This window comes from Onychostoma macrolepis, chromosome 07 (assembly GCF_012432095.1).
Source record: "Onychostoma macrolepis isolate SWU-2019 chromosome 07, ASM1243209v1, whole genome shotgun sequence".
Lineage (NCBI taxonomy): Eukaryota > Metazoa > Chordata > Actinopteri > Cypriniformes > Cyprinidae > Onychostoma > Onychostoma macrolepis.
This window is the reverse complement of record NC_081161.1, coordinates 34338101-34353401: the sequence shown is the minus strand read 5'-3', so window position 1 is coordinate 34353401 and position 15301 is coordinate 34338101. Positions and strand designations below refer to the sequence as shown.

Below are 15301 nucleotides of genomic sequence, written 5' to 3'. Positions count from 1 at the left end.
AGTCACCGTTCCTCACTTTTAACCTTTAGCAAAAAACCACATGATTACATTTTTTGCAACATTTAAAAAGGTTAAGAGACGTATCAGTTTTCTGCAGTTATGTTGTGTGTGAAAAAGAGATTCTTTTATGGGTGATTTATAGCTCAAGGAATGACTGTGTGTGAGAGGTTTTTGTAATGGTGTGTTTGTGTGTGTTCATCTTTGGACGTCAGTAAAGGTCACATGCATCACGCAGGGCTCATTTCCACCTCCATTTAAAGGCCAAGGAATGTGTGACTATTCAGTTAGCACCAAGATAGAGATATTTGTCTGTGTGTGCGTTTGTTTGTTTAATGCCAACCTCCCAGTCAATCATTAGAAATTGACCTGAAATGGGTTTTTGCAGGGTGGAACATGTGATCTAACAGCAAGGATTCTAATAAGCATAAAAATACACCGCATACATGAATACTGTGCAAATCAGTGTGTGTGTGTGTGTTTTAGCATTTAATTAAGAGTATTTTAATAATATAACTACATTTGAATCATTTTAAGTAGTGCTGTCAAGCGATTAATCGTGATTAATCGCACCAAAATAAAGGTTTTGTTCACATAATATATGTTTGTGTACTGTGTATATTTATTTATTTATTTATTTATTTATTATGTGTATATATATATATATAAATACACACACATACAGTATATATTTTGAAAATATTTACATGTATATGCATTTTTATATTTTATATAACATTTATATTTGTTTCATATTTATATTTTATTTTGTATTTATATACATATATATATATACATAATAAATATACACAGTGTGCACACACACATTATGTTTAAAAAATTTTTTTATTTTGGATAATCGTGTGACCGCACTAATTTTAAGACATATTGAGTGCCCCTGGAGGTTTGCTGAGGCACCCTAGTGGGTCCCGACCCCTGGTTGAGGACTACTGGTGAAAATTATTATATATTATATTATTATATATAGTAAAAAAGTATAGATATTATAGTTTATAATATCTATATTTTTTAAAATAGAGCTGTGGTGTCATCCTGGCTTGTCTTTGTGAATGGGAAGGTATGCTGTACAGTTAAAGGATGTTTGTGGTGTGCCGTGTCCAGAGACACACTGTATTGTTTTCCTGCACACACACTTTCTATTGTTTAGCAGCAGCTGTTTGGAATGCAGATTTTATGCACTTTATCCACTTTGTTCAACTTATGATTGCACAGTTTAGTTCAACGTTTGTGTCTTCACCTTTTGAGTTGCATACTAATCTAGTTCTTGTAAGTACTAAATACTACAAGAATAAAAAAATTTATATTATATACACCGAAAGAAATTGCAGTTGATCTATTGACGTTATCAAAACCCGATGTGTTCTGTCTGGAGGTGTGGTGCCCATCTTGCCACAGAGAACAGTGTGCTTCTGAAATTTCTGGATGTCTGGTTCCTCCTAGTTCCTACTCCCACTTCCTGTTACACATGATGACTGTAATAGCAGCTTTAGGAGCTGAGCTGGGAACCATGGGACAGAAATGTTTATTTGCAGCAAATAACCATTGTCAGGGGCGGAAGAACTGTTTTGAAATGCGTATTTTGTCCCTGACTCAAGCCAGGTCTGAAACGCAGACCATATTTGGACTGTGAGCATATAGTTTTAGAATATTCAGATTCTCTCACACACACACACACACACACACACACACACGCACACACACACGTACGTACGTTCAGATTTAAAGGAAGGGTAGATCTTTACAGGAAAGCCACGTGAGGGAGGGAAGTGTTGCTTTGGCATATCTGTCTGGATTTATTGAGGAATTGGCACGCTGGTTCTACACAGTTTGCCAGAGAAAACTATTGCACTAGATCATCCATACATAACAGCATTAATCCTAAAAGTGCTATGTGTAATTTCCGAGCTGCTAGTAGTATCAAGCAGAATTGCTCACATTTTTTACAAATTCGATTTCTTAAAGGGACAGTTTAGATATTAAAGAATGTGTTTTCTTGGGGATCCTTCTTGTGTTTTCAATGTTGTTTGGACCCCAGTGTTCTTCAGAATATCATCTTTTGTGTTCAACAGAAGAACGTATTAAAGGTATGGAACAGCATGAAGGGGAATAATTGATGGTAGAATTTTCAAAATTCCATTTAAACTACCCCAGAGTGAACTTTGGTTGAGCCAGAAATTGACACGTGCATGTTGGGCTGCTCAAACAAACAAGAATATTTTGAAAGCACCACATTGTTCACACTATTGGGATGGGAAAAATGATAAATTACATGCATTACATGTTTTAATCATTACCATTTTCCATGTCTCAGCATTTTTTGGTAGAGTTTAAATAGAAAAAGAGAAGTTAATAAATGACGCATTTAGCCATGTGCAATTCACATTACATGAACCAGTGGCTGTAATCTACTGTAAGAAGCCAACTGGCCAAATGCTGATATTAAAGTTGTAAGCACCACTGCTCTCATGAGGAAATAAAGTGTGGAGAGCCACTTCAGTCATCATCTATCAAAGGTTGCCTGGTCTCTCTGGGAGAAACCCCAGTTGCACTTCACTCTGAGTTTACGATCTTGTGGTTTGGAGAGGCCGTGGAGGAGAGTTATGAAGGACAGAGACGGCAAACTCAGGAAGCTTCTAGAAAAAGCAGTCTCACGGTAAGACCCTGCCTGCTGCGCTAAGGAACAAGAAAGAACAAAGGAGACTCGATGCCAAAACAATGGACATTCCTTACATTCCCAAGACCCCCCCTCCTGACTTTCCACATATTAGGAACAAAACTCTAAGACCTTTCAGATTCCAAAACTTTCAACATGCCAACTTCACTGTATGGTGTTAGTGTATAATATGTTTTTCATTAATTTGTGTGCATAGAATTTATAGTTTAAGGCCTTTGTTGTCTCTTGTTAAGAAAATGTGCACAGGATGAATTTCTGCACATGTACGGTGTCTATTAGGGATGCACTGATAGTCGATAATTATTTTAACGCTTTGGCCGATAGTAGAATTCTATATTATTTGATCTAAATAAACAAAACAACAAAAAAATGAATCACGCTAATAAATTATTATTGTTTGTACTGTAACATTAAAAAAAAAAAATTCTGTCACATAATGGCTACTTAAAAATAGGAAAAATGAGCATGCAATGAAATAACCAGTAAAAATGAATATTGTCTGAAATTAGAGTATAAAATTAGTGAATTGTGTGTGAGTCTTATATTTCAAAAGAAGACATTTTCCTTTTCCTGGAATGTGTCAAGTGATCAATCCAGACAGTTCTCCATGTGTGGGTTTGTCCTTTGGGATTGTATTACGATCAGACTGTGCATACTGAAATGGCTTCTTTTTTTTCTTAAAAGGCCCAGAGCACCATGCCATAGTTCTCATCATGGTAAAGATGTTTTGTGATCGACCCGAGTTCGAGTCCCGTCTCGAGGTCCTTTGCTGATCCCACTCCCCTGTCTCTTCCTAATGCTTTCCTGTCATCTCTATACTGTCCTGACCATTAAAGGCATAAAGGCCCAAAAATATAACTTTAAAAAAAAAAAAAGATGTTTTGTGATATAACGCTGATATGCTGGACATGTGGACAAGATGTAGGCCATCAGTTAGATTAACTTCTGTTCAGTTGGCAGGGAAAGTGTAAACAAACTGTGGTGTTATCATTGGTGTAAACTGTGAAGCCTTGTGAACTGCTGTGCATCTGTTTTAACATCTGTTGTTGAAATTTTTGTTAAGACTGAGTCGACAAACTGACTTACTTTTATTCATTCAATTTATGCTCTTGTGATTAATAGGGCACCGGGGTCATGACCTGGAACATCTCACTGCTATGATTTTCTATTCAAAATAGTTAGGAAGGGTTTGATGTGGCTGATTAAGCTTTTAGGCCAAGATGATTTTTACATGCATTCTTTCCCCTTAAAAAGTACTTTAAGATCGGAGTGAAAGAGAATCCAAAACAACAAACAAGCTATTGTGCTGGAGAGCCCAGCTCTTGACTGCTCCCTTCCTGGACTGGCTTTTTCGTTGTGGCCGTATTGGTAAAAGCCTGGGTGATTACATGGAATGCAGCCTTTGCGTCTCGCTTGCTGTTTTCGGGAAGCGGGCAACCAGAGAACAAACGATGCTGATTGCATGGATTGAAAGCAGAGAGGGGTGTGTGCATGTTTTGTTTTGTTTTGTTTTATTTTATTTTATATTTTATTTTTTTTTATTTTGCAGAATGACCTTGTTGCATATAATTTTATAGGCTTCAAATTAATAGCTAATTTAAGGTGAAAGGTTCATTTGATTTGAAACATGGTACAAGGTTTAAAAATACATAGTAGCACCAGTACTTTGAAACAGTTTTGTAATTTATTAGCACAAAGAAATTGAAATGACAGAGAATAATATGATTTAGTTTTTATTCTCTCTTTTGCATTACAATTTGTACAAGTCTCTATATTCTTGATCAGTGTAGGCTATTATTTTTGAATAATTGACTAATTAGATATGGACATGGTATGTTACGCATCCCTAACGGTAAGACAGAGAGGACTGCTAACAGACTAATTGGATGTGTTCACTGCAAAAAATAAATAGTTGAGAAATAAAATAAGGCGGCATGAAGTCAGCAAACAGCAAAACAACAATCCTATATAAATTCTATATTTAACTGCATAATATATTCATGCTGCAATGCATGCTAGGAAGTGAACGTACAAAGCCTTAACATTTAAGCAATATGAAGTTGTTTGTTCAGACTGTGTTTGATTAGTTTGGGATAATTCTGTTGGTCTGACAAGGGTTTTTATGTAGTTTCAAGAAAACTGCATTTCTCAGTATTTGAGATTCAAAAGGTTAAGTAAACTGAAAAAAATGCAGTTGCTTTTTTTACAGTGTTTGTGTGATTTTTCACAGAAAAGAGGAAGGATCTTTGACCAGAGCACAGCATGCAGTACTACTGTCACCAAGGTTTCTCACAATAACCAGTGTGACCTCACACCTCAAGATATTATCATTTTGTGGTTTAACCGCTCTTCTCTGCTACCACTCACGATCTTAGTTACTACAAAGAATTTCAACGCACATTTAACATGCTAGCATAACAGAAACTCTGCACCCATAATGATTTTAAAATGGTGTCACTTAATGGCTTTTTATATCCAGAGTTAATGTTCCACACACTTGTGCACTAACCTCAAATTTGTGGTGTAAAAGATAGGCTGCGTCCCAATTTGCCTACTTATACTATGGCCTAAAAGCATGTTCTCTTTTTGTGATTAAAAAAGTACATGCCTTTTGAATGTGTAGCAGAAGGGCGTCCTGTCACTGTGTAGTGATCCAATCATCCTGTCACAGTTTACACCTCCATATACAGTACACACTCAATATTTCAGTTCATTAATTTATGCTACAGTTGCATACCAGCATTTCCACAGATGGACAACAGACCTGGTATTGAAAGACGTTGTGTACTCATCATTCAATGTGTTTGTCCAGTCAATGTTTCTAACCTCAAAATCTGAATACAAAGAAATATTACAATGGAAGTCTATGGGCACCAAAACAGTTTAGTTACCAACATTCTTCAAAATATCTAGTTCTGTGTCCAACTGAAGAACATTTTAAATGACACAAGGGTGAATAAATGACTACAGAATTTTCATTTGTAGCTAAACTGTCCCTTTAAGAATGACCAGGTTAACCGTTTCAACTGAAGAACCCATTAGTGGGAGGTTGTGCGACATTGTAATTTGTCCTACGCATAATTGTTGGGTTTTCTTGTATTGTCAGTGTTGTAGTTGTTAATCAGACTGACCCCATTCTGACTTTCATCAGCCATTCTGATTAGAGCAGGAAAAGCTGTTTATTAAGCACAGCTGATGTGAGTTAAACTTCATTTTATTCTCTCTCTCTCTCTCTCTCTCTCTCTCTCTCTCTCTCTCTCTCAGACAGTTGCTGGAATAACAAAACGCACACTGTTGCCTCTCAGATGTGCTTTGCCTTGTTGTGCTTTCTTCACTATTGAAAAGAGCAAGAATACATGTACCTGGCCTCGTGCCCCAACAACAATGCTCTGTTTCAATCATTTCATCTTATTCAACCAATTTGTTTCCCGTTTTTTCACATACAGTATATCCTCCTCTGCTCTTTCTCTGTCTCCACCCCCCTCACTCTCTCACCACTACTGGCCGAAATTGACTGCTCTCCCAGGGAGACAGGAAGCGGCCCTCACATTTTTCCCCCATTCAAACAATAATAGGAGAGAATGCTAGGTATTATTTTAGCAGTGGCTTGCCGCTTTATCTCCCCCAAACATAGTTTCCTCTTCGTCTGAACACCGCTTCCTCTCCCTCTAATGTCATTAGAGCGAGTGAGTGGGAGGTTGTGTGTGTGAGTATGTGAGTGAGAGAGAGAGAATATGCCGTTTAGTGGACTGAATGTTTGGTCTTCAGTTGTGATTTGAAATATTGAGAGAGAGAGAGAGAGAGATCTGCTGTTTGAGAGGGGAAGGGGGAGGGGGGTGTGTTTGTCTGTTAATTTTTTCCTGGACTAGGAATCTGGTCAGAGCCTCAGGCTGCCTCATTACAGCTAAATGACCACCAACCTTCACTCATGTGAGCGTTGAAGCCGTTAGGGTCCTGATAAAGACTGACCACTCACAGCAGATACAGCAGACCTCAGGGTTGTCCTTTGACTCGAAGCGTCTACTGATGGATTAGACCTGAACTTCACCTTGAACCTCAAGCTGAACAGTCTTGGATTGGATTCATCTCAGAATATTTCTCTTACTTTGAGAACATCTGGAGTTGTCTGAAGTGTTGTGAGTATCTCGAGACATTTCGTACTGGGCAGAAAACCTTAAGTCAAGATCAAACAGAAACAAACCAGCAGTAGTTTCAGCCTGGTTTCTGTTAAGCGAATTTCACTGGAACTGTACTGCCGTGCTAAAATGCAGTAACAACTGAAGCGGAGGAAAATTGCTTTAGAGTGTTTTTTTTGTTTGTTTGTTTGTTTGTTTGTTTGTTTTAAAACTTTTTTTTTCTAAATCTGAGCGTAGCCGAGTCAAAACTCTGAGGACAGATCATATTCTAATAGACCAGATTTCAGTCACAACTGAATTTTTAAAAGAAGTTACAATTATTTATTTATTTTTTACTTTTGCCTGTACGTTTGTGTTTTTTTACTTTTGCCTTTACTGTACTTATGGAGCCTCAGATCGGCTTGGTGTTAGGTTTAATGTTTTAGATTAGATTGTAAGTTTTATTGGATGAGGATGATGATAATTATGAGAAATCACGAATTTCCTGAGATTGCAAAAGTGTTTAGAATTAAATATTAATTACATTTATTGTTCGTGGGTGAAATGAAGGGGTGATGATTATGAAGAGATAATATAATATAACATATTTTGATTCTAACGTGCCTCTGTGTTGATGTTTTTCCCTTTATTTTTTTAGCCTCTGTTTACTAAATTTCATGTGTGGCAATAACGTTGGTGTTTTAAACTCTTTAATGTGTATTCATTTGTTATGTTACAATAAATATTCTTATGCTTGCTTACAATAACCGCACTCTGAGAACTGCCAGTAAATAGCTAAATTAAGTCAGTATAGATGTTGCTGTTTGTTTTAGAAGTGTTTTGAATTTATATACACTAACATTCAAAAGTTTGGTGTCAGTAAGATTTTGAAAGATTACTTTTATTCAGCAAGGGCACATTAAATTGATCAAATAAATGCTGAGCTTTCTATTCAGAAAAAGAATCCTGTGGTTTCCACAAAAAATATTAAACGGCACAAATAAAAATAGGAAATGTTTCTTGAGCTCCAAATGATTTCCGAAGGACTTCTATAAGACTCGATGAGTAATGGCTGCTGAAAATTCAACTTTTACATCACAGAAATGAATTGCATCTTAAAAATATATTATTTTAAATTGTAAAAAAATATTTTACTGTATTTTTTATTTAAAAAATGTAGCCTTGGTGAGCATAAGAGACTTCTTTCGAAACAAAAAATCTTACTGAACCCAAACATTTGAATGGTAGTGTATAATGACAACAAAAGATTGTTATTCCGATGCATTTGGATATTTCTCACTTGCTTCTTTTCTTATGTAGCCTCTTGTGGAAACACTTAAATTAATATTAGTTAAATAATAAGCCCTTAAAAACGATTGCTCCCTCTTGATTTTTATTGCCATCTGGAATGTTTGGGAATGCTGTACTCCTGTCAATGGGAATGATGGGATGTACCTGGAATCTGGGCCTTGTTCCATTTAATGCTGTTATTTTATAAATTAATTGGCCATTATTTTGCTGTACCTTGCGATACCTTAGAAAGAACATCAATCAACCGTTTCAGAGTCTAGTGGATGGCAGGTATGAAAGAGTTCCAGATGGCGAAGCCAAACATTTCCCTTGATTCCTGTATGTGTTTGTCAAGACTGACACTGCTTTGGAGTATAGGGTCTTTTCCTCACTCTTGAATGCTGTGGTTTCCTGATTGTGGTTTTCTTTTTGTCAGTAATTGGTACTTAGGAATATTCGGGTGATGTTATGACTTCATGTTCGCTTATGTTTCTGTTCTTTGAGCAGGCGCAGTGTGCCAGTGATCCGTCCCCACTCTTGGCACCTGGCGAAGCTGTCAGAGGCACCCTGCACTACGGGCACTGGTGACCCCTCAGATGGCCCCCCGGCTATGCAGCTCCACTTCACACCTCTCAGTGTACCTTGGCACTCTGGAGGTGACAATAGGTTGGTATAATAATCGTCATACAGATGATGGAAACTTACCTTATTCTGTATGATGATTCATTTCTTTTAAGCATTTCAGTGGTTCAAATTGATATAGATATAATTTGCAACATGTACATGATACTAATAGCTTTAACAGATCTTTGTGTATGCACGGGAGAGAGATGGAGAGATAGATCTCATTGTTGAATTAGGGAATTTTGCTTCCAGCAAATTTCACAAGGAAAACAATCAGAGAGGAAGCTGGTGATCTCATGTCTTATGTCAACATGTAGCTCACCGGATGCCACCACTATATTTTCAGACGTATGACTCAGACATTCTTCACAGATCACCAGCAAAGTGACCAAAAACACACAAGAAAACCTGTAGTACAAAACACAGCATTGACCTAAGGGACTAATCTTTAACTTTCAACTTCAACAATAATGTTTGTTTTTGGGGGACTTGTTCTTCAGTGTCTTTCTGCTGAAACTGTGAAACCTAATCACAACACCTGTAACACAAAATGAAAAGGACTATATGATTATCAATTTAAAATAAAATAGTCATAAAAGTTAGCACATACAGGTTATTTTTTTTTTATTTGATTTATGCTGAGGTATTTTTATTTTAACTGATGGAAAATTAGGCTTACAATAGGAATACACTGTTTTTAGTTTTTTCATTGAACTAAATACTCTAAATGTCATTTGAAAATACTTCCTTGAAATCAGTGCAATCTTGCATATGTGGCAAGAGACACTTTGTGTCTGAAGCTTTTGCTCAGTTACTAAATTAATTTTACAAGCCGAATACAAATTTCAAAACAGTACTTCATAATTTGATACTGAAATTCCAAGCTGACATTTAAAAAGAAGTTGGTACTTTTTGTAAGCAATCTTTGAAATCCTTATGTTGATTGTCACATCATCTAACTTGGTTCACTTCTATTTCGTTGTGCAGTGAGCTGTCCATGCAGTGGGGCCATATCTCCAGGCACTACAGCACAGACCGCAGTAGCTCAATAGGAAGTATGGAGAGTTTGGAGAATCCTCCTAACCAGGGTTACTATGACAGTCAGCTCTCTCCCATTGATCCTGTCATCTTCAACAACAAACGTGACTCTGCTTACAGCTCATTCTCAGCCAGCTCAAACACATCCGATTACACTGTCCCCGTCAAGCCTGAGGATACCAACTCTATGGACAGTCTTCTCCAGGGTTTTGGTTCTTCCTGCAGGTATCCAGACGGAGGCCAACATTGTGCCCCCAGTGGCCATGGAAACCAGCAGGAAGAGCGTGTACACTCCAAGATACTGTCTAACAGATCTGAGCCTAAAGTCCGACCATCGTCCTATAGCTGTGAGGAGGAACACTGTGCACCACCGCAGCCACCCATGAGGAAGGACAGTTTTAGGGCTACTAGAGGCCAACCAACAGATAAACGCTGTGTGTCTGCTCCTGTAGGCATCCCAAGTGTAACCAGCTGCATGGTTGAAGATCAATCCCAGATCCAGGAAGTTCTGACTGGTAGTGTTTATTTGAATGGAACACAAGACAATGAGCAAGAACATAAAGGATGCACTGTTGAACCTTATTACACCTTCAACTTTAAGGCAGACTCTGAAGGAGATAGCAAGGCAACTGACCGTGAGAAAAAACACTTGGAGAGCTATTCAGAATCTTTGGTGGCATCTACACCTCCTCTCAGTCCCTTTTCACAAAGGAATAGGGATGAGAACTTTGATGCCCAACCAGAATGTAATATCCAGTCAGTAATGCACAGACACAGTGCACCTGAGAAACTTCTAGCTTCTCAGCTGCATATGATGGATTTTACTGGTGACAAAAGTGATAATCGTGCATCTCCAACTTGTCAGTGGTCACAGTCGCCCCTTTATCTGAGTGATACGAGTCCAAATACGGCCCAGGCCAAGTGGGGAGCGAGTAGATGTTCCACACCTGGTTCAGTGGCAACTTCCGAACTTGAGGATCCCAGGTTAGAGGAGGATCCTCTAGATTCTGGACAGAATCTGTGGGGGCAGCCCAGTAATGTCTCTGAAAATCCCATGGAGAATGGATTCTCCACTGCTAGCTCTCAGACCAGTGAGACGAACTTTGGGTCTGTAGGTGCTAACGTGTGTGTGGACACTCACCTGAATGAGAATGGGCGAGAAGTGAGGGTAGATGATGGTAGCGTCACAAAGCAGTCGCAGAAACGTCAGTTCCGTAGCTCCAAGTCGCGTCGTAGAAGTGAGCGTTTTGCCACAAACCTCAGAAATGAGATCCAGAGGAAGAAGGCCCAGCTGCAGAAGAGTAGAAACCCTTGTGGTGAGGAGACTGTAGAAGAAGAGGTTGCAGATCTCAACATGGAGGCAGTAGCTCCTCCAAAGCACTGTCAACCCAGACCCCAAACCTTCTCAAGTCCTCTTACCAGTCCTCCGACTATCCAAATATCCGAACAGACACCTCAACAAGATACAACCCAAGTTGAGGAACATTCCAGAACCAGGGCTCTGTGCTTCCAGACATCTCAGACGCAAACCCAGATCCCTCAAAATGACAGACAAGTGTGTGTGCATGTGGTGGAGGAGATTGCACCTGCAGGTAAACCACGAAGATGGCGCTGGACACCAGAATACAAGCTTCAACCGGAAACTGAGCCCTCTGAGAGTAAGAGAAATGAGGCTACTAGACAGATGTGGTCTGGGAAAATGGGATCAACAAGAGGGAGGGCAGGTTCCTCCAGTAGTCGCTCAGGTCGATCAGACGAGTGTGATATCCCTCCCTTTGCAGACCGCAGGAGGTTTTTTGAAGAGACTAGCAGAAAGTTGAGTCAGTCTGTAACAAACTTGTCAAGTCTGACAAGTCGAAATCAGAGACTAGAGAAGCCGAGTAGACCGAATCATCCATCCTCACCTGAACCTCTTGAAATGGCCACTAATCTGGGCCGGAGGAGGTTTTCATATCAAGATGTGCCCTATGTCAACTCACTAGAGACTGGAAGACAGTTTATGGGTACCCAGCAAGAACAAGAAAAATTGAGGGAGAGGCTGAGAGAGCGAGAGCAGGAGAAAGAAAGAGAGCAAGAGAGAGTCAAGCAGCAAGAGAAACTTCGAGAACAAGAGAGGGAGAAGGAAAGATTAAGGAAAGAGAGGGAAAAAGAGCAACAAAGGGTAAAAGACTGGGAGGAGAGGCAAAGACTGCTGCAGAGAGAACAAGAAAGGGAATCAAGGAGAGAAACTGTTCGTTCTGAACACAATATGAGCGGTGATATGGTTCCTCAGTCTTTATCTCATGACGCCTGTCGGAAACAGCCGCCTAGTCCTCAGGTTCCTTCCTCTCTGCAGTCCTCTGAGCATTTCTATAGCAAAACTACCACCAACATCCAAAAGCCTTGCTCAGCGTTCCACCCAGTGACCACCCAGCACAATCAGTATGATGACTACCACGTGAATCCACCCTACAAGGCCAGGAGCTACACCCCAGCTGAGGTAAGATTAGGAATTTAGCATTGTCCATTGTCTAAAACAAGGATTGTGAAGCTTTTCTGATCCAGGCTCTCAGTCAACCCAGGGAACCACTAATATAAAAATTCCAGATTTTCCGAGTACCACTGTAACAAACATTATTACAATATACTAAATTAGCGCTGGTGGAGTTTTGCTATTTACCGGCTTTTAAATGTCCTGGGTTAAGTGTGCCACTGTATTTTCCAGCAGACAGTAACTTCATGGACCCCCAAGGGATCTGCTGAATCATGTTTGGGGCAAAAACATGATCTGCACGATATATATCTTTGCAATGTGGAGACATTGTTATTAAATTATTTATGCAAGTAAGAGCTTTCCTCCTGCAGTTCACTGTCAAATAACAACCTCATAAATTCATAATGAATAGCCTGTACATTCGCTTATAATGAATGGCTTGAGCGTGAATACAGATGGAAATCAAACATTGCTGCTTGATTATATAGAAGAGGGTGTGATTTCCTTTCTTTATTGTGGTTGTTTACAGTTCTAGTTTCTTAGAAACTAAAAGATGAGTCCTTACAAACACATTTTGTAAAGTCATTGAACCACTTTTGATTTCAGTTAAATAATTTTGAATTGAAAATAGCCTGCCTTATTGGAGCCAGAAAGGTACTTCTGTTATCTGTCAAATATTATATATCTTCTTTGTGCATTGATCTTTCTGCACACTGTTGGAATCGAATAAGGATGAAACTGTTTATTCTCTACTTGAGCTGTTATTTTAAGACTCTGGTATAGTGCCATGTAGATGGGAATGAGACAGTTGTTTTGAGTCTTTAGTGCAGGACTTATTTTAATATTAGCATTCATGCAGGATATCTTGAAATTGGGCTTCCTCAGAGTCCCAAAAGGCCAAATTTTGGCCAAAACTGCATAAAAACCATGAATTGGCTCTAATACAACAGGAAGATTGAATATGTATTCTAACGTAACAATCACTAGTCTTAATACACATCTTAAAACATGAATTGATAATCTAACTGATCTCTGAGCCATTTTTAGTCCTTCAGTGTGTTTACATCTTTTAGACCTTTTTTTTAAATCCGTGAGGGCAAATTCAGGTGAATTCTGGAGGGAATTTAATAGTGGAATTAAGCCCATGTCCACTGAATTAGATAATATTCACTGTACAGTTCTCAGAGCAGAATGTTTTTGAACAGTATCAGTTATTTTGGCAGTTATCATATTTTGCTCATGGTTTGCTTTTAAAAATCTGGGTTATAGATGGTTGGCACAACAGCAGTTAACTGTTGCAGTTAACAATAGTCAAGAGGCATTTAACTGCCAGGGTTTTTAAGATCACCTACAGTAGGTTGTTTCAGATGTGTCATATGCTAAATAACAGGTTAGTAGACAGGTGAAAATATAGTTATATAAATCACCAGTAGAGTGTTATCTATTTACCTAGTTGCCTTTTTTTTTTTTTTTTTTTTTTTACCAGTTTTTAGGGTTTTTTAGTAGTAGGTTTTGGTAAAAATCTAAAACACAATTATTATTTTTTTCTGTAAATTTTTCTGTTTTATTTATTGTTTCATTTATATTTTATATGTAAATATATTGCAAACACATTTTACAGGCCCACCCTGTGCAGGAACAAGCAAAAAATCTAAACCGAAATTTCAGTTTAACAGAGAGGTAAGATTTCTGTTTTTAACTCGGTCTCAGTAGATTTACTTGCTGCTATTTCCCATATTTTGCATGCGTTTTACTCATTTACGTATGGCTATTAATGAGCCATTACTTAGAAGTATAGCATAACATTTCTTATTCCACAGGGACTACTCAAGGTGTAGGAGAGACTCCAAAACAGGAGAGGGTGCTGCTTTTCCTAGCTTCATGGGTCAAGGTGGCAACATGACAGGTGGCCGCACAGAGGAGCATCTTTTTTCACCCCTTAGAAACCGTGCTATGTCAGAAAATGACATTCGTGTGGACACACAAAATTTTCATAATCACACCAATGTCACACCGAGCAGAATGCGTGCATCCACTCTTAGTGACCTGGATGAGAATGGAGTATGTGTCGGTGAAGTAAAGAAGAAAAAAGGGCCTCCGCCTCCTCGTCCACCGCCCCCAAAATGGGATCAGTTCCACAAGAGACGGGCATCTCACCATAACCTCTTCTCCTCCCCTCTACTCTTTAACTCTCCCTCTTCCTCTCCACCTCGACCACAGCCATGCACACCCCAGCCCCCCAGTGTGTCTGAAATGACACGTCAGCGCTCCTATAGTCTCCCTCCGAGGGAGGTCTCCGAGAGCCATCACTGCTGCGGTCAAGAGTACTCGGTGGCTCCTCCCAGCCCTGCTTTTACACGTCGGGCCTTTAAACCTGTAGCCCTGCCCCCAAGAGAGAAAGACATGAGGAGAGAACTTCATCAATCTCTGCCGCAGCCTGAACCACGCACAAGGTAAAACATACTTTCCAACCCCACATGCATGACATATAAGACTTATTCATGGTATTCCTATTGATTTCATATGGTTTGAGCCAACCATTTTCAAGAAATTTTTACATTTAATGACTCAAAAATCTTTGTGATGAAACCATTAAATAAAAAGTAAAAACAAATTAACTTTATACTTTGAATACGTGTGAGAACACATCTCCATGTTTTTACAAAAAAGTTTTTAAATATATTTTAAGGTTAAAAAAAAAAAAGTATTTTTCTGCATGGTGATTAGACCACAGTATATTGATTTTTGAATAGTATTAACCAGTTTCTAAAAAAATAATAAATGATTATGCCAAACTACTGAGAGTTTTTTTTCTTCAGTATGATATAAGGACACTGATACTTCATACTTCATTATGATATCAGGATACTTTTATCCTGAATTTTTTTTTCACTTAATGCCAAAAGATATTATGAATTTTAACTTTAATGTTTCAAAATTAGTTTGTCTCTACTGCTCACCAAGGCTGCATTTAATTGATTCAAAATACAGTAAACAGTAATATTTCGAAATATTATTATCATTTTAAATAACCATTTTCTATTTTAATATATTTTATATATTCTTGTG

The 15301-nt window shown here is 38.4% G+C and overlaps 1 protein-coding gene across 3 annotated transcripts in view; it reads left to right on the top strand.

Moving 5' to 3' along the window:
- Nucleotides 1–15301, top strand: part of shroom4 (shroom family member 4) — a 43341-nt gene that overhangs the window by 21841 nt on the left and 6199 nt on the right. For 2 of the 3 annotated variants that reach the window (XM_058780705.1, XM_058780706.1), the window contains 4 exons: nt 8605–8763; nt 9709–12238; nt 13854–13912; nt 14053–14685. In XM_058780705.1, the coding sequence (XP_058636688.1) occupies nt 8605–8763; nt 9709–12238; nt 13854–13912; nt 14053–14685 (3381 nt within the window). Of the gene's footprint in view, nt 1–6533; nt 6829–8604; nt 8764–9708; nt 12239–13853; nt 13913–14052; nt 14686–15301 lie in introns of those variants that run through there. The other variant, XM_058780708.1, reaches the window with a different exon arrangement.